The sequence below is a fragment of the Patiria miniata genome, unplaced genomic scaffold, assembly GCF_015706575.1.
Source record: "Patiria miniata isolate m_02_andy unplaced genomic scaffold, ASM1570657v1 HiC_scaffold_5, whole genome shotgun sequence".
Lineage (NCBI taxonomy): Eukaryota > Metazoa > Echinodermata > Asteroidea > Valvatida > Asterinidae > Patiria > Patiria miniata.
The window spans coordinates 269,942-290,267 of NW_024037072.1; the positions used below are offsets into that span (position 1 = coordinate 269,942).

The 20,326-nt window shown below is 39.5% G+C and overlaps 1 protein-coding gene across 2 annotated transcripts; it reads right to left on the reverse strand.

Annotated features, from left to right (window-relative positions):
- Positions 1-30: 30 nt before the first annotated feature.
- Positions 31-19,935, reverse strand: LOC119741444 (zinc finger protein 436-like). 2 transcript variants are annotated; one of them, XM_038217192.1, is made up of 10 exons: positions 19,828-19,935; positions 15,164-15,276; positions 12,390-12,529; positions 11,574-11,862; positions 8,192-8,388; positions 5,567-5,725; positions 4,718-4,900; positions 3,989-4,109; positions 3,491-3,702; positions 31-3,026 (listed from the first exon to the last, which is right to left on the reverse strand). In XM_038217192.1, the coding sequence occupies exons 2-10, from the start codon at positions 15,262-15,264 to the stop codon at positions 2,617-2,619; spliced, it is 1,812 nt and encodes a 603-aa protein (XP_038073120.1). In that variant the 5' UTR covers positions 15,265-15,276; positions 19,828-19,935; the 3' UTR covers positions 31-2,616. The 2 variants fall into 2 exon arrangements, with proteins under 2 accessions (XP_038073120.1, XP_038073121.1); XM_038217193.1 differs by lacking the exon at positions 5,567-5,725.
- Positions 19,936-20,326: the final 391 nt, after the last annotated feature.

Below are 20,326 nucleotides of genomic sequence, written 5' to 3' on the forward strand. Positions count from 1 at the left end.
CCTCCAAAGATATGAATTTACAACAACAGATCATTTTGTATAGAATATTTTATTTCAAGTAACAAAAAAACCCAAATTCTCCCAGCAAGGTTTTAATGTCAAAATGAGGCATCATGAGCAACAGTCGGGTACCTTTTGAGTTTGACACTTGTTCTTTGGAGTAATCTTCAGGGTGTAAGACCAATATGGCTGCTGTGTGACAGACGTGTGTCATCTTCACTGACCAAATACCACAACTTTGTACAGTGTATTAAGTATATACAGTACAAATAAAAACGGATTAATTTATTATTTGTACACAATGAAATGTTGATTTAAACACTAAAATATATGCTGAGAATTAAAGCCTTTTTTGTGAAACAAAATTCAGTGTTTTAAATCGGCCGATGAGCAAACTTGTGAGTGTAGGAATACAAAAAAAAAACACGATACACTTTACAGTAAGCAATACAGAGCCAACTCAAACATGAACATTGTGCATACAGAATGAGATTCAGATTAACAAGGCAGTAAAAATCAGCACGGTGCCAAGTAAAATAAAAAACTAAAAGTAACTTTACAGAACACTGCAGAATAATAAACACTACTTACATGTACACCAGATATGAACATTTTGGCCCCCGGAAATTAATGTACAAATCAACTGAGCAATGGCGTCCTATTTTCTGAGGTTAGCCTTTCATGTTGAATAAGATGCCAATCGTATGATTTGATGACTGTAAAATGCACTTATTGTGTACTGGGAAAGTAGGGATAGAACACATGCCAGTGTTGGCACCTTCTGTTACTTCGTTCATGTCTGAAGGAACATTTGCTCTTAGTGCAGTTTTTTTGTTTAAAGCAACAAAATTGCTCAAAATCTTAAACCTGTTAAGGTTTCAGCTAACAGGATACTATACAGTTTGAGAAAATGGAGGGTACGCACAATGTTTTGGGTCTTGTGAATGGGTTTCATTGCTAATGCACGTTAAAAAGAGTGGACTTGCAGGCACCCTATTTTAAAACCACCTTCATTGTTAAGTTTTCTTCCAAACGACACCATTTCCGGTGGAATTATTTGATACCAGTCCTATCTTCACTTTGAACAAGGTTTGTGCATTAAATCCATAGGTACTTTTCCGGGTAATTACAAGTGATCCTACAGTAACTGGCTTTATTGGAAAGAAAACTTGCCTGAATCTCTACTTTTTAAGGCCAAAGATGTTGGCAAGCTTTGTCCCTCCACCCCAGGGGAGTGTCTTCTTCCCCACCCCAGAGAGACATGCCCTTTCCCCACCCCATGGGGACATCACACGATTTGAGCCCAGATTTCATCACTGGAAAAGCACTTCATACAAACATAAGTAATAATCTTATAAAACAGCATTGTAATCATGCCAATTCATTTTACCATTTTAAAAACTGAGCATGATACACTATCAGCAGTAAAAAAAAAATAAGATACATTTCATAACTTAGTTGTAATGCCCAAGTACATCAGTGAAAACAAGAGAGTAATGATCATGAAAATTGTTAATGGGAAAAAAAATTGTTTCAAAACCTAATATTTGTCAATTACTGACTAGCCAGAGACACATGTTGGTGAAGTTGGAGTGTTCCATGTTTTTTTTTATTTCTGGAGACAAGAAACAACTTGTATTAATTGTAACAGCAACAGCAACAAAATGATGTGATTGTACCTGCAATGACACACGCCCTTTCTAATATCTGCTAAATGTGTCTTTTTTTAACAGACATGTTTGTACTGTGTGGCACTAGCCAATCAAAACAGAGATTGACATGACCTACATAGGTCAATTGGCTGGTAGTGCTTTACCCAGTAATGCATATTATTCTGTAATATAAGTACGGCTACCAGCTAATACTTGCGTAATAGTGGGAGTGTATAATTAAACGAGTCTATGAAATTGATGAAGTTTTTCAAAATGAGTTTGTCTCATTGAATTGTCAAGGGCAGGTATCTAGTCTAATTATGCATCAACTGTTGTGGTTATACATTTTCTGCTGTCGGTATTTTTCATTTTCTATATACAAAATTTAAAAAGCAAAAAACTACCAAAAGGTTTTTACTAAAATTCCACTATGACTACACTATGAGCAGTTCACACAAATTGAAACAAAGATGCATGTCAAAACATTACAAAATAAAGCTATTAACAGAAATACATAACAGTATTTGAAGGAAAAAATTACTTTAAAAAGCAAAAGAAGAGATTTTCAAATACTCCTTTATGTCCAATATTTGTAATAGCATACATTCAACATTCAAAAATGTCAGGGCTTGGAACAGCTTTTTTTTTAATGTGAAGGCTCCGGCAAAAATGGAAATACATGCTGTCTTTGACAAGGCATGCTATTTTTGACATTGGTATATTTAAAGTTTACTGAATAACTGATTGTTTTTAATGCCTGTCAGGGAAGCCCTAATCTTGAATCTCCTAGAGGACAAACAATATAAATTGCAAATCTTTAAAATTGGTTCATGGTAAAAAAGAAGAAGCTGAATTCAAAGCGCACTTGTGTTGTCAAATTTAAAATACTAATATTCAGTGAATCTGTACAAATTTAATAATTTTTCTGGAGTTAATTGCGCCACAAAGGAACAAACAGCAACCTCTAGGTTTTTGGGGTAAGATCAAGATTCTGAAGGAGGTTTGGATCAGGAACGCCCACTGGCATCGGCACAACTGGCGTTGGCATAACTTGAGCGGTATTGTCCATCGTGACCATAGAGGGCGCTGTGTCATTCGCAGAGGCAGACGGGGCGGAGTTGATGATTTCAATCTTGGCTTGTACCCCACCCTCTTCCTCACCCTCTTGCTTAGTGTGGACGTTGGAGTGTTTCTTGAGGTGGTCCTTGCGCCAGAATCGTTTGTCGCAGTCCGGGCACGGGTAGCGCTTCTCACCACGCTCTAGCTGGCTCAGCTCCCGGATCTTCTTGTTATCGTGGGTTCGGACATGCTTGGACAGGTGGTCGCTGCGCATGAAGCTCATTGGGCATTCAGGGCACTGGAAACGCTTCTCACCTGTACCAAGACAAAGACACAAAACAAGAACAACTTTATCATAACAAGCCACTTTGCTTGTTATCATCAAATTAACCACTGTGGGAATCTGATGAGGTTGACTTCAACTAACTAGACTACTATGAACCAAAACTGACTTACTGGGAGACGAAAAACATAGGACTGGATAGTACAGTTGGCATGGGACCAAATACTCTGGAAGTGAAAGGTTCAAATCCCTGACTCAACCCTTTGGACCCCCAAGGACACACCCCTTAGCCTTGACTCGGACCCACAACCTGAGCCGACAGAGCTTGAGTTTGATGCTCAAGACAACAAGGATGTGGCACTCAATTCAATTCAATTGTAGTAAAGCCTGTTTAATCCAACAGCTGCACTAAAAAGTGTAGTCTATCCACAAAATCAAAGAAAAAAATTATATCAGTTTGACATTTTAAGGAGAAAGTTCTGGCCAGCTTGCTAACCTGTGTGTGTCCTGGAGTGTCTCTGTAGCTCATCAGACCGTGTGAAGCGTCGTTCACATCCAGTCCAGTTACAGATGTAAGGTTTCTCCCCTGTATGGCCCCTAATGTGAGCCTTGAGGTGGGAGGTCTTGGCGAAGGCCTTGCCGCAGCCTTCAACATGACACAGATGCTTCTTGGGTCCGATGGGCGCCGCGGGGTCACCCGGCTTCCTCCTGAAAGAGAATGGAAGGATTACACTTTGTTTAAACATTGTTTCATTTTATACAAATGTTTAATCAAACTTTTGCCATTTAAATGAGTGTCACAAATGAGACAAGGTAAAGAAAAAGGATATGCACGTCATTATAGGCCCACGGAGTACATAGAAAATGTTGACAAAGGTCTCTGCTTAAAATATCAGAAGGATATGACTTTACTTAGTTAGGTCTGAAAATTGACACTCAACATCTGTTGCGGATTTGTTGAGCATCAAGTGCATGTCCTAAATGTGGTGCTTACTCTTTGCCTTCCAGCACGCAGTTGGGGCAGCTGCAGGGTTGTCTTTGTAGTCTCTTCTGCCCGGCTGTCTTCTTTTGAAACGCCTGGCCTTGGTTGCCTGCAGAGTGCTTGTTGCACTCAACTAGAAACAAAATGGATAGAAAATAAACCATCTTTAGATGGAATTTTCATGACGCCACCATCACTACGTCTTAATTGTCATGCCAAAGGGAGTGGCAGCGCAGTGAGCCATTATTAACATTCATGAAAATGTAAACCTTTGGTGTACAGGCATGGGCTGAATGCCACTCGAAATGTGACGTTACAAAATTCCATCTCTAAAAACAATCAAGGACATTGCTGAGAAGAAATGACATCAAACCCCAAATGAAGCAATCGTCTGGTAAAAAGTGTCATCCTTGTTGGCAAAACATGCTGCTGTATGCAAAAGAGGTCATCGCAATCAGCACCTCAATATATAGTCTGCTTAAACTGTCATTATTATTTATATTGTGATGTATTGTGATATAAAAGCAATCTAATCAAATCTAATCAAATAAAACCGTAAGATTGCCACCTGGCATGCCTGGTGTCAGATGATGTCCAGCTCTCACTCAAGCCTAATTTTTCAAATCTTCAGCAGTCAGTTATTTGTTTTTTTGGTTACATTATTGAAGTACGTGTTTGACCCTCACCCCCCCCCCCCAATACAGAGTGGTATGGCGACGCCCATGGGGACATTACCCTGACCTTTCCCTGAAGCTTCTCCAGTGGCAGCCAATGTACCATCCTCCTCGACATCTGGCTGGGATTGTGATCCACTTTTCCGTCTTCCTTTGGCCTTTTTGTTGTTGTGTGTCTTGATATGCTTGGACAAGTGGTCGCTCCGCAGAAATCTCTTCATGCATATCGTGCACTGGTACTTCCTCTCGCCTGGATTAACATGTACAAGAAAACAAACCACAAAAAAAGATGATGAGAATAGCAGGTCAGAGCGGGTCAACATCACTGATATGTAAAGCTTGAGATTTGCTTAACAGCGCTGCATAAAACTTCACAGTAAGTTTGTGCCAACATGTACGGCAGAAAAATTGTGCTAACATCAAACATGGAGATTCCTTCAACCAAGTGACAAAGTCAAAGTCTGCCGCTTACGTAAGGGTGTTGCTTGCCATCGGATCTCAAAAAATTAAATAAATGAAAGGCTCTGTTCAGCAGGACTTGGTGTGCTTAGCACACCATGTGATTGATTAAACCACAGGCTTCTATTTTGGGGCACTGCTCAGCAAAACATTTTTCTGATTAAGATTTGTTAAGACTATGCACATACCGGTACACTACCCCTAATACAATCTAAAAGTCCATGGAAAACAGGATATAAGCGCATGCAAAGACACAACAACACACATTTCACAACAAGCATTTCAAAATAAGCGGTAAAGTCAACGCAGTAACTACAGCCAAAATATGCAATGCCCAAAGTTATTACCAAAAAAAAATCTTGTTAGAATGAATACATGGGATGTGATGTGATGTAGGGTGCATCAAGTATGGATTAGTATTGAGTCTCTAGGTCGGTGGATGTGGGGATGTGTGTACCTGTGTGTGTCCGGTAGTGTCTCTGGAGTTTGTCTGCCCTTCTGAAGCCACGCCCACAGAGTGGCCAATCACAGATGTGCGGTAATTCCCCAGTCACTTTCTTAGCAGTTGTGGCTGCTGGGGCAGCAGCAGCTGCAGCCCTGGGTTTGCGACGTCTCTCTGTTCACCAAAAAAGAAATGTGCAACCACACCCAGGGCAGGAATGAAAATAAAAAAACTCAGAATTAATGTAGTGACAAAAAAATGGTTCCCCAAATTGGCGTGCCCAATATCGTCCCTTTTTTAACTAAGGAGAATATTCTCAATTTGAAAAAAATGGCTAACTTCCTTCAACTGAAAAGAAAATAGGAAGTGCTTTCCTTTAAAGGTAACATATGTTTGGCTATATGTTGTTGACTTTACCTCTAATGAAAACATATATATGACAGAGGCAATGAAAAGGACCACAAAACAAAAGCTGTGTCAAGAATAATTCTTTCCACCACATATACATACATGTAACACTTTTCTTAAAGCACAAAAACAATTTATCAGAAGCAAGATATCAATGTGTCTACAACACAATATTTTAAGCGAGGGCGTGTCTACAACTTTGACATGCTTGTGTCATCCCTCTGAGAACATGGCATGATTCAGTCAGAAATGTGCACTGTTCTCAATACATCAGCACCCGATTTCATCAAACTCTTCGTAACTTACGATGCATCGTATCGCTACGATGCGTCGCAGCTGCAACGCGTCCTGCGATCCATTTCATGAAACACGTCGTAAGTGCGACACGTCGTAGGTGGTATTTATACCACAACTCGGTGACTGTTTTATCTATTTAGTCAGCGTACAGTAAATAGTCCTCTGATAATCAACAAAGAATCGTCGGATCTCAGCTCGACATTTGTTAAAACGTAAAACAAAATGGCGGCCGTGCGATGCAAGTTTGAAGGAAAACAAGCTCTCAGTGGACTGTATAGCTACTTTGAAATTTCAATTGTAATATTCCATTGTAATTCATAATTATTCAATGAATTTTCTAATCTGGCTTAGAAAGGGACTCTTCTTATTTTGCAATGACCACTAGACACGTCGTAAGTTGCGACATGTTTTAAGCCGTTCTCAAGGAACTTACGACGCGTTCAACACATCGCAACTTTCGTGAAATGGATGATACGATGCGTCGCGAGTTGCGACATGTTACACGTTGTAACTCGAGTTGCGACGCGTCGCAGCGCTCCATGAAATTGGGTGCAGAACAAGCTGGGAGGGCCAAGTTTTCTAATATAAGTACCGGTGTGTGTGTGTATGCATGCAGGTGTACATGTACATGCTTGTTAGAGGTGATTCACAAGGGTGAAATTGCAGTTTAGTCAGATGTTTAACAACCATTTACCACCAGTCAACCACAAGTCCTTGCAAGTGCATCACAAGTCATCCAAATCCAAGACAGAACACAAGCTATTCAAATGAACTGTGACAAGGCACTCCTTTGTTATGTTCTTCCTTAACTCACGACCAGACTTGTGAATTAACTTGTGATGTCATTGTGGACAAACTTGTGATGAACGTATGTTTGACCCAACTACCGTACAACACTGATCGTAAACGCATTCTAAGTGCGTGCCTATATGTAAGTTCAAAATGGATAGTGCTTGGTCATTTCTTGTCCATTTATGTCTAATTTTACTCTGCGTGATTCATTTCAACAAAAGTTAAGGACTACATCGCGTTCTTATCAGAGATGCCCCTGCGCTCTCCCTCCCTACCCCAAGGGAGCTTTCTAAATTAAACACCCATGTGCCATATTTTCGACACTGCTGTTTTGTTTCCAAAATTGTCAACCCTGGAAATACATGGATTATCTTGTTTATCAGTCAAATTTTAAGTCACTTAAAACAAAAGCATGCACCTTAAAGTTAAAACAAAGGGTGCAAAATACAAAATAATAATAATAATAAATTCCACAAAATAAATAAAAAGCTGAAGGGTGAACTTTATGCGATAAAAACTAGACTTGCGTTGACCTTACAACTAAATATCTTGGAGCACAGTAAATCTATGGCGAAAGAGTTCCCCCCCCCCAAAAAAATTTTCGCATTCAGTGATTCACTGGCTGATATTTGTTTTGAAATTTCTGAACGCATATTTGCTATTTCAGTCAGTTCACATCACTCAACATCATCTTGCTCAAATTTTATGGCACGGCCGAGCATAGATAATTGTTATGCACAGAACACATTTGCTTAGTAAGTGGTTACCGGCCAATATGTCATGTGGTTTGTATTACTTGTGACTGGTTCCCTACTATCATCTGTAAAGCACACAAATGTGTTTACCTTTCATGTATCTCTATCAGCATTTATGCCAGCACCATTCTGAATCCTCCACAGTGCTTGAGCCCAAAGGGAACAAACCTTGGACTTAACCTTTTCAGGTGCATAAGGTTTCAAGGGCTACATGACATTTTTACATTCCTCATTCCTGCAAAGTTCCCCAAAACTCAAGGATCAAGGATCTTGGAAGGTTAAGGATTCAGCAGTCAAATGAAATTTTGCCAAGGTCACAAGTCATAAGAAAAACAAAACACAAAACGAACCAGCCAGACACCAGCCACAAACATCAGCTTGCATGTACCTGTGTGGGTCCTGTAATGCCTGTGGAGTTCATCAGATCGTCTGAAGCTGCTTCCACACAGCGGCCAGTCGCAGGCATACTGCAGCTGGCCTGGGTGGGTCCGTAGATGCTGCTTGAGTTTGGACGTCGTATCAAAGATCTGACCGCAGTTGGGCACATGGCAGATGTGCTCCCTGGGACCGATGGTGATATCTCGCCTGTTGCAAGGATTGTTGAGTTGTGTATCAGTTACAATGAAACCTCTACTTTTCTGGCTATACAGCTATGGGATAGTACATGTAAGAAACTGTTCAATTTACTTCACCATGCCTACCAATTATAAATGTGTCTATAAGCCACTTCCCATACACAAGTGTCATATGGCCAACTGCAGCCAAGTAATTCAGATGCAACATGATACTTGTACTTGTTGTAACGTGCCATTGATACTGAAATCCACAGATCATTTCATGTTTATAAACATGACTGTATCATTGCTTCCATCCCTCAACTCAACACTGCTAAGCTAAGCATTATGCATCAACACATGTTATGTTACATGATGAAGTCCATGCGATGTGTAGGGCAAGCCCTGTGAATCCACAAATCAGCATTCATTACCCATCATGCTCACAGAAACTCCAATGATTTGAATTCATTTCTTGAAGGGTGAGGCACAATGGTTACCCAATTATTTGCATGCACATGGAATTAAAAACTATTTCGTCCCTCATACAAAAAACAACAGTCAACAACTGCCACATATTTGCATTACCAATGCATGACATACATATATCTGTATGTCTGTAAGTCTAAGGTGTTCACAACATACAACTGTACATGTAAATACACTTAAGTAACACATGACCCTACATGTACATGTAGATCATTTTGCAAAAAGTAATGTTCTCACCACAGATAAATGTAGATGGAATCTTTATGTAGGGTACTGTAATTTTTTTTTTAAATTTAAAGCAAAATTACGCTAGAAAAAAGGCAAAGAAAAACCTGTAAAATTACAATTTTCATTTTGAACCTTTGTGTATAGAATTAAAACATCCAAAATAACAAAATAACGAAATGGACACCATGCCCACTTGTACATGTAATCATGTGTCCAAACCATTCCAAACTTTCTATTGTTACTTTTAGAGGTTTGAAGATTTGTAGCCGTGGAAATTCAATAACCCTCCCAGGATTTCCCTGACTTGAGAACAAAATATACTGCGGCACCTTGGCACTCGCAGTAACGCCCACAATATCCTGCCTAGTCCTGACAAACAATCCCTATTCCAGTACCCCCAAAACCACCATAGGGGGTCACGTCAGGTGCTGATGAATGTCATTACCCTGGGCAGAATACAGCAAGGAAATCCTGCCCTTTTCATGACCGTGCTACATTATTACAACAATACCAACTTTTTGTCAACGGAATAAACATGCTAGGCTTGTCTTGAAGTTCCTAAGCCTGGAATTAAGTGAAAGCTTGCATGAGTAATAATCAGTGTGTTGGGTGTGTTCTGGGACTGACCTTTATAGATATGAGGTTCCAGACACCTTTCTAACTGTTGTAAATTACATGTAAGTCGGTGAAGGGCAACACCTAATATTGAACCTTTGTAACCTATTGTGGCTGAGGGTGAGATTGCTATCTATGCCTAAAGTACATGAATTATGTGGCCTGACCCAACACAACGAGAAAGAAGTTGTGCATGTACAAGTATCAAAAGTGGATCACTCTCACTGAATAAGCAGAGTAACTCCTTTCCAATGACACATGTACGGGTAACTCTTTTGTTTTTTATTTGTTTTTAAAACATCTGGCAGTTTTGAAGAATTCAGTTTCAGGGCTTTGAATGAATTGTTTCACTTGGGGTACAAGACGAATTGTTTCACTTGACGGCATGTTCATTATGTAGACACAGTACCGGTATACATGTACTGGTACATGTATACCTTCTACTAAAAATATACATCCCAATGCAAAAGCACAGTTATTGTTTTAGGTTTGAGGTTATACACACTGACTGAGCAGTTTCTTCATCATGTATAGCATAATGCATCACGTACCTGGAACTTCCCATGAATACAGAGCACAAAAGAAGCCCACCTGACCACAAAACAATGGAGTTCCTGTTGCAGACATTTGCTTTGTTCTTTGGCAGACTCCCTACAAAGCTGATATTTGTGCATTTGTCAATCTCTGAATACAACTTAATGTTAGTCTGCACTGCCAAGACTGACCCCCCCCCCCCTTAAATTGATTGAGGAACCTGCACAGATGTATACTTTTTATGAAAGTCGCCAGGTGCCATTCGCATCTGAAGATACAAGTTACCAATATGTGTTACCCGTCGAAGTATCTTAAATAAAATATAAAAACCATGTGCCACTTCCACCCGTTTTGGAAGTCAAAAGACCACAAAGCTGTGGGTGTGTAACTGCTCGTTTTGACAGGCTGACCAGTTGATTTCAATTACTAGCGACTTACTCATTAAACAGATGCATTTATTGAAATTAGTAAATAGCCACAATCATTTGAAGAACAATTTCATAATAGTGTCTTATTTTATTGTCAACCACTTCAAGACCTTCTGTTTCGAGACAAAAAGAGAATGGATTTTCAATTCAATATCAGGATTTTAAAATGCACCAACATATATATGCTGTATACTCGGTGCTCTCTGAGGACATGACACATATTCCGTGTCAAATCACCCAAAGAACATGATCAAATTGAAAGTTTAAACCCCACCCCCTTCAAATTGGTTCATATTTAGTGTATGGAGTAATTTAGGCTGAAAAAGCTGAAATGTTAAGTTTTAGCACCATCGAACCAAAGGTTTTCGCGCTCCCGCCTGCCATTTTTTGGCAATTTTGGCCAAAGGGCGTGGCTGCCAATTTTCAAATGACCATATCTCCATAACCTGTTGGCCAAATTTGTTGATCTTGATGTTTTGGAAAGGTAACATCCTAACGAATCCAACTTTACCATTTTTGTCAAGTCGGAGCAATTTGAAGTATGATGACCTTTTGATTGTTACTGCGACCTTGAATTTCACCTCGAATTTGACCCTGTGGATTGTGTACCCTTGAGACAAACTTGGATGAAAGTTGTACACACTGTTCCCTTGGGCGCATTCCTTGCACTACTAGAAGCTGCTCAAGATCAATACATATCAACAAACCTAGGCTTGCGTAATCGTGCTGGACCTTACATCTCAGCTTAGGTCATTATATTATACTCAGTGACTCAATGACTCGGGGAGACAGTCAGCCAGTGACTCAGTCAGTCACTCAGAGGACAGTAGGGTGGCCCTTCTAGACCAGCAACAATTTGGCCACTGCTGGCAAATTAACTCAGTAGTTGAAGAGAATCAACTTCAAGAATCTCTCTTCCTACCTTTTTCTGTCCAGAACACAGTTTGGGCATGCACAGCGTTCCCTTCGGGACCTTCTGGTCATTCCTTCCTCATTGCCCTCTGGTGCCAGCCCTTCTTCTGTCTCCATCTCCTCTCCCTGCTGCAGCTCATCCTCCCCTTGCATTTGGCCCTGGAGATTCAGATCGCCGGTGAGGTCGCCGGCCAGCTCTGGCAGGTCTGGCAGTTCTTGAGTTTCTTTGGTAGTCTCATTTGCCTGCTCTGAGACAGGAATGATGAAAGGTCCAGTGGGCCACTCATGTTCATTGTCCCCTTAAAAAAAAAAACACAGAACAACATATTTACTCTAACTCACCAGGTGCTTCTTGCATGGGACATTGAATCCTCCAAAATGCTCACTTTGAAGGAAATAAAAAAAAAATTATTGAAATTTAACTATAATAATAAAGAAGTAGGCAATTCCTGTAAGTATAGTATTCTATGCCAGATTTATCTTCCCCCCTACAAAATCACCCTAAATCTGAAGGATTTTGAATGATCCGCATGCGTTGAGGCTAAAGAACAACACTTAGAATGTACAAGTTTTCCTACCACCTTATTTATCATTGTTGACTTTTTTCTACCAATTCTCTTCAGGCTGGAGGTTTTTCTTTTTTTAGGAAATTGAGGATGTAGTGCCAGACAGGAGTCTGAACCAAAATTAACACCCATATCAGCAATAGTAGAATCTCAACTTAGCTCAGCAGCACAGAAAACGCTACCTACGTAGGCAGCCATTTTAAACTGTAACCATATTAAATTGAAATCAAGTGGCGTTCAACACAAGAAATATCGCTTACCTTTCTCTGTTGAGGCTGTGGTATTTGCAGCTTTACATCGACTGCAGTGCCATGTCTCATCCTTCTTGATATCCTCCTCAGACATGCCCACGCAGGTGGGATGAAACCACCCCTGGCAGCTGTCGCAACCAAGATAAAACCTGCAGAAAGGGTAGAAGGAAAGTAATAATTCAGATTTATAAACCAGTGTTGTAGTCCATTCCATCACATGTCAACCACAAGTCTTCCTGTCCCAAGTTAAGTCACAACCTATTGAAATGAACTGTCGGGTGTTTCTTTGTTCATCCCTTTACTCATAACCGGACTTGTATATTGACTTTAGATCACCCCGATTCAATTTCATCTTGGAATAGTTTGGTTGTGGTGCCTGCTGCTGTATCAGATTGGAACCAGCCGGCCGACCCCAACAAGCTTGGTCGAGTAGTAAGACGTCTGCACTAGTAAGCAGGAGGTTGTGGGTTTGAGTCCCACACGAGGCGTTTGTAATTACTTTTCACAATCACTCAGGACGACACTGAGTTGTCTATACGATGTATAGGCCTATAAAAAAGAAAAATAATAAAAATACGAAGGCAAAACCCAATACTGAAATTGGCTTGTGATTTACACACACAATGTACTTTAATATGACTGGACTTGTGATGGACTCAAACTTCAACACTCAGATGGATTTTGTTTTAGAAAACATAATGATATAAAATGTAACTGTTTTGTTTTTCATATGCCGTGTATGGGAATAAAAAAAGTAAATCAGTGAGAATTATAAATGTGACAATCATGCATATTACAAACCCCTTTGTTCAATTGGCCTTAAACTACATGTATGCCGATTCACTGAGCATGGATTTTTCACGTCCACATACAGTGTAGTGTCATTTTTCATTTCTCCCCCCCCCCCAAAAAAAATCAAAGTAGGAGTGAAATCAATACATTAAAAAATGCAAGATGTCGATTCTCAACAAAGGATATTCAGGACTGCAATGCATGTCCCTCTAGACCTCGCCTACTCAGAATTCAATCCATATTTCACCCTATGAATCAGGATTTTTTTTATCTACATGTACAATCATGACAATTGAAACATTTCTAGATGCTCCCTCCAAAGATTAACAACATGGCCTTTCCGTTTCTGGCATGTTAGGCTTGAATGATAATAGGATACCGGGTACTTTGGAGAACCTTAATTCTTAGATAGTTAACAACGATCACTAATCTAGGACAGTTACATGGAAGAACTGTTTTTTTGCAATGTGCATATCCACAATGAGTTATTGGACTCATCTTCACTACAAAAAAAAGAAGTGTTTTTAGATTGTCAAATTGTCCGTGTGACGAATTTCTTGGGCGTTGCTCTATTGTTCATTTTGGTATCCACCTTTGTCTTATAAAAAAATATCAATGATTATTGCTGTACACCACTTTACTAATTGCTTAAAGTTAGTGCGGAAAGGGGTGGCACATTTTGTACTTTTTGTCTCAAATCCGTTATCAATAAGTGCCAGGATAATAGCATAACCTTTTGTTTTTCATTGGGGGGGGGGGGGAGGAGGGGAAGAATAAATATCACAAAATAAGGGAAAACCGGTATGTGCTTAGTCGGGTTTAAAACCAGCTAGGGGCCTGGACACAAATAATTACCCTTTCAGTAAAAAGTCAAAACAAGTAAAAAAATTCACAAATTTCCAAAGATTTTGTTCAGCAAATTAATTCATGTTTGTGAAACACCATGGGCCATGTCTATGGTACTGGTATGTGCCTCATGTGCGTAGACCTAAAAATCTCCTTATATGGAAAGTGGCACGTGCATCGCGTACTACGCTACATGGTGCGTACATGGCGCGTACTGCGCTATGTGGTGCAGAATGCATGAATTGTAAAGGGAATGTGCAACATTAGCTTTTGCTGCAATTTTCAGAAATAATGGATTTGGAGGATTAGTTATGTCATAGCAAATATTGTTAAACTAACATGCTTTGCGTTTTGGGTTCGGAGATGCTGGAAAATCCAAGAAAATCAACCATATTCTTGTAGTCTGGTTCCCTGACCCCACTTAAGATGAAACGGAACAATTTATAGACTGTGGGGAATTGTAAGGTCAAAGAATCAGTCTACATGTATCAGGCTTGTACCCCTTCACACACCTGTGTGCAATCAGTTGCAAAGAAAATGCGGAATAACTACATATGAAAAATTAGGAGCACTTTTTGAAGAAAAAAAAACAGTTTTCTCCAATGCTGGTCGGACGACCAGCGTTGGAAAAATAAAAGTTGTCTTGAAAATGTCAGCACACCAGGACCCACGATTTTAAATTTACAGGATGCTTTTGACTGTCATTCCCTAACAATCCAGTAAGATATTTCATGATGATTTGATCACTTCGTCTTTTGATGTTTGCAAATGTTGTATCTTCCCTTTAAAACCAGCCAGTGTTTTATCAGCAGTTTAAAACCACACACGTGATGGGCTCTTGACCAATAGGAAGGGGTTAACTGTATCAGGTATTTATAAATCCTGGTTTAGTGGTCAGATCAAATTTAATCGATAAGGTGTATCGTTTTCTATCTTATCTTTGGAATGGCTCAACATCCTTTCAAAGCACCATTCCAAGTCATAGGCCCGGCACAAAGACTGGTAACCTTATCCTACTGAATGAGTAGTTCCCTATGTGACAGTGTACGTCCCAAGACTCTCTCATGGCAATCGGTTACCATGGTAACGCCATGTACCGGCAGACAATGGGAAACAAAATGGTGTGCTGTGATATATTGTCCTACCCTCCATCATCGGGTGTCTTGCAGATACAGAAGAGCTTCTCTTTATTGTCCTCTGGCTGCTTTTGTTCGGCTACTTCCTCCATGGTGCTAGTGTTATCCATTGGTCAAACAATCTGTAACCAAAGAAAAGGAAAAAACCTTCAATTACTCACAATATTAACTTGGTCAGTATGTTTTTAAGATGTTTTCTTTGAAGTTCCAACTGAAGCAAGCTGAATCGCCAATTACTGTGTTCACTGCGTGTTTAGAATATTTATGAAAAAGTTGTGTGTCCATAGCATTGTACGGTACAGGAGTTGCACTACCAGCAATGGAAGCAGAAGCCATTTTGAACAGTCTACAGAATGTCTTTTACTGGGTTATGGATGTCACAAATATTTTGTGAAATTATTTTCCAACAAAAGTAGAAATGGTTTTCCCTCATTATTTTTTGTTTAACACGTTCAACACCTTTCAAACCAAATGAAATGACTGACCCTCATCAACACTACTGTACATAAAGTGCAATATAGTTTAGGACTCCTCCATCTTTTTGGTTCTTAACTTAAATGGAATTTATCGGGTGAGAATGCCTTCTGCATCCTTCAGCAAACCCTTTAATTCTTATCAAGTTAAGCAGTAATTTTGGTACAAAATAGAATGTCCTTACTCCTTTCCCGATTTTCAGTTAATACCATGTGAATCAATGCAGTGCAGTTTTGTGCATTGACTGTGCATCACGCATGAGTGGGCACTCAGACCATATCAACCATTATGACCCTACTCTGCACTAGACTCCCTCTACTTCCACAATGTGCTTTTTTGTTTTGTTTTGTAATTCTGGATGGTCACCAAAGTAATACACGTGAGCTTTCAATATTATTTCACTTGTTTGTTCACAAGGGATTACATAATCTTATTACACTTAAAAACTCTGTTTAAATTTTATAATGTTATCTCCAGCCAATCAGAAATGTTCTTTCAATCTGCACTGCACTGCGTTACACTCTCAACCAATGCGAGATCAGGTTATAAAAATGAAACTTTTCTCTGCCAAGCAATACATGTATTTTCAAATACAGATAAGCATTAACACCTTCTTTGTTTTCATGTTGTGTTTTGATATCTTCTTTGTTTTGTTTTTTGTCGCCATGATTTTCTCTAGAAATCAAATGCCTGCCCAGTTTCCATGACATTCCTGTTGCCTTGTCTTGTGTCCGCCAAATCAACATTATTGAGAATAGAATTTTTGGATTCACCTCGCATCTCCTTGAATCTACTGACTATTAATTCCATTTCTTCCAAAAAAATCCTTATTACACAAGCAGTATGTAATCACACAGAAAGCAACTTTAAAAACGATTAGGCCAACAGTTGTAAAAAGATCAATATATTGTATAACGCAATGTCAAAACTGCGATTCGTTAATCTACATGATCTCAACTTGAAATGTAAGACAAAAATCATCTGAAAACTACGTTGAAAAAATAACGAAAAAAAATAAAATGAATCATGAAAAATGGTGTTGATGCCTTTTTAAATAAAAAAATATTGATCTCATATCCTACATAAAAGTAGGGATTTTTCTCTCATCATGAATGGGGTCTGAAAGGGACACTGCGTTCTGGAAAATGATGAAATGATATTATTAGAAAAGAGAACTTAAATGTATAATATCAACGTTCACACAATCATACTTTAAACATTAAAAATTGGCTGTTTGTGTTATTTTGACTTTCAAAAATCAAGCTGTTTAAGGGTGCTGGTCGTGATCCCAGTCGCACTAAATGAGACACAAAATTGACATTCTGAAATTTCTTGACACATCTGAACAATTGGCAATGACACCTTCTTGAATATCAGCAGGCTTAATTTTGTGGAAAGAGGGCAAGCCTTTGATTTATGTAGCTTGAGTAACTCCAGCTCTAATGCCTATCGCATTAGAGCTGGAGTCACAACTATGTTACAATCACCGGGTCGTAAGAATCCCGAAATCCCAGACTGTACATCCCCAGTGCATTACAAAAACGGTCCATTTTCCCTATATTATCCTGACCCCATACCTCATACGATGCAACAGAAATTCATGAAGCTAGTAATCGACTTCAAACAGAACAACGAAGACTAAAATATGAAATTTTTGATGATTTTGTTGGCGATTCACCAGAAACCATGAGAAAACGTCGCGCGACACTATTCTGCCGTTGACCAAAAAAAACAAAACAACATTGGCCAACAAAAACATCAGATTTACCTCAAAACGGCCTCCAAATTACTAGATACGCCTCCTGAGGTACAAGGAGAGATCGATGATTAAAATCGAGGTACATGTACTAAAGTTTGCTTACGAGCCGGATGAAAAGTGAAATTTCCCGTTCAATTCCGAGAGCTCCCCTCGCGATCGATCGTGAACACGTTAAATTTCCGACTCATGTTTGACCAACGTGATGTGGACGTACGTGCCCAGCATTCACTCAATGGTCCCAGCGCGATTCCGTTACCGAGCGCGATTCATGGATTATGATAATGAGTAGAATGGATCTCGTTTGTACACACAAGTGCATTTCGAACTATGATACAGAGTCAAGAACTAGGGCAGCTATCGGCGGAAACCAATTCAAGCTACATGTAGTTCCCGACTCCGTATCATCGTTCGAAATGCACCGTTCGAAATGCACCGTTCGAAATGGACCGTTTTTGTTATGCACTGGGGATGTACAGTACAGTCCGGGATTTCGGGATTCCTACGACCCAGTGATTGTAACGTAGTTGTGACTCCAGCTCTAATGCAATTGGCATCAGAGCTGGAGAACTTTACTCAAGCTATGATTTATGAGGAAAATTAAGGGGTAAAAGACAACGATGACAACCAGAAAACAGACTCAAAAACCAAGATGGCAAACTTGAAAGTGCGATGCAATGAAAGCTCGATGCTGATTGGCTGATAAAAAAAAACATCTTATTTATTCTTTTTAGCAGCCAATCAGCATCGGGCTTTCATTTTGTAGGGCTTTCACTTGTGTTGTGAGAACTGCAACATGTACATGACTGCAAAAAAAGGTAGGAAAGTCACATTTTCTTTGAAAGTACTTTCAAAGTTACAACTTACATGAGTTTATATGAAGAAAAAAGACTGCTTTAGCCTGCAAAAGTCAATTTTGTAAATGGACAGTCATCTGCAAAAGTCAGTTTTGAACAGAACTCGTAAAAAATAGAGGTGTCCTAAAGATAAGGATTACCATTTGTTTTTAAAAAATAAAAGGGAACCAGATAGGCTAGTCTGGTTCTAAACAGCCCAAAAACCTGACAGTGAATACTATTACTGTGTCATGGAACCAGAATGCCGTAATGATACTGATACTAGGAATACAGGTCAACTCGTACGCGAGCCAACTCGTATGCGACCAACTCGTACGCAGGACAACTCGTACGCAGGACAACTCGTACGCGGACCAACTCGTACGCGAGCCAACTCGTACGCGTGAGTATAGACTAGCAGCCGTAGCCCAAGGGACTTTACTGAAACCGTATGTTTGGGCGTGTTGGGAATTAGGGTCGGTCAGTTGTCCGGCACATTCTTTTTTCCTTAAGTTAAGGGGATTATTTTGTGTTACTGAGTAGTCCCAATTAGTTCATCTTTAAATCAGCTTGTTTTGCTCATAGCAAAAAAGTTATGATTTGTTTTCCCAGACCACTCGCACACTGTCGATATCGTAGGTGCGATCCTTGCTCACACCAGTACGCTATACAAGATAATGTCACGTAGTGAGAATTTAATTCGTACAATGTCCGTAGCTGGAGTTACCCAGCCATGAGTTTTATAATTGGGTTGTCACCCAATGATAAAACTCAGGGCTGGGTAACTCCAGCTACAATGATCGCTGCATTTGTAGACTTCCCAGCCCCGTGCTATGTGTAAATCAAATCGTTGTATATCTTGACAAATTCTCCACACTAGCTGCGTGGTTGGAAGTGCATGCCGCGGCATTGCACTACACGTTGATCGCAATTAAAATGGATCATGCTTTTTTTTTAATTTATCATTGAGGCTTTTGAACCTGAACATCGTTGCATTTATGGAATTTAAAATTGTTGAAAAATATATGGCTACAATCACAGTCATTCAGTCGTACAATCAGACCACTGTGATAAATCGTTAACTTTGGCGTGTGTTTTGGGTAAACTTCAAGTTGGCTGGCGTACGAGTTGGTTCGCGTACGAGTTGGCTGGCGTACGAGTTGACCAATCCGCATACGAGTTGTCTCGCGTACGAGTTGTCCTGTTTCGGATACTAGCACTTACTTAGTTGAAAAATCGCGTTATGGTTGCTGTAAAAACAATTAGCCTAGGCCTACAACAGCCACTGCCCAAAAAACACCTTTTTCATCGTCTTTTTTTTTCTCCCTTTTAATTTTACTCTCTCTCCTTTCTCAAGTTTCTGCTTCCTCTCCTCCTGTCCTATCCTGTGGACACAATGAATTCAATGCTATGAATGTGTCCGAAAACTGGGCGCACTAATTTATTTGAAAACCGTGTCGGCTCAGGGCAAAACAGCCAAATTTCAAGAACCACATTGAACTTAAGGACAACCCACCGCCTTCATCTGAAAAAAAAAGAACATCCACAGAAGGAAACTACAACTGGCTGTATATTAAATCACAGTTTGCATCAATTTTTCAACTTACCATCGGGAAAACTGAGCAAATCAGTAGCAATTTCGACCAGCGAAATCTCCCACACACAGACGTACGTAAAGTCACGCTATTATTTTCATCATTCATCGATCACTTGGTGGCGCCCTTCCAAGCTTCCATAAACTCGCAAATACTTGTGGGAAATTCCATTTTCAAAATTTATCAAAACTTTAGATTCGATTCGGTTTAAAACATATTTCCTTCCCAACATCTGTGCATTGTTAAAAAAAAAAATTATTAACAAATGCAATAAAAATCAATTTTGTTTAGAAAAAAATAACCCTGGTCACTTTTTTACCATGTTGAAGAAATCAGATAAAATATTTACATGTACATCTTGAAAATTCAGTTCAGCTCCACCAAATTTACGCGAGCAAAATTAAACAGGATAGATACATCAAAATCCAAGAAAGCCTTCTACATGTAATGATTTTTTCACTACTTTAAACTATGCAAGGCAGAAACCCAAGAGTGTTTGGCAATATATTTT

Coding starts and splice junctions, on each gene's coding strand:
- LOC119741444 (XM_038217192.1), bottom strand. CDS start 15,264: ATGGATAACACTAGCACCATGGAGGAAGTAGCCGAACAAAAGCAGCCA. Junction 4,901..5,566: donor ACACTACCGGACACACACAG/GTACACACATCC, acceptor ATGTTAATCCAG/GCGAGAGGAAGTACCAGTGC. Junction 3,027..3,490: donor ACACTCCAGGACACACACAG/GTTAGCAAGCTG, acceptor GTCTTGGTACAG/GTGAGAAGCGTTTCCAGTGC.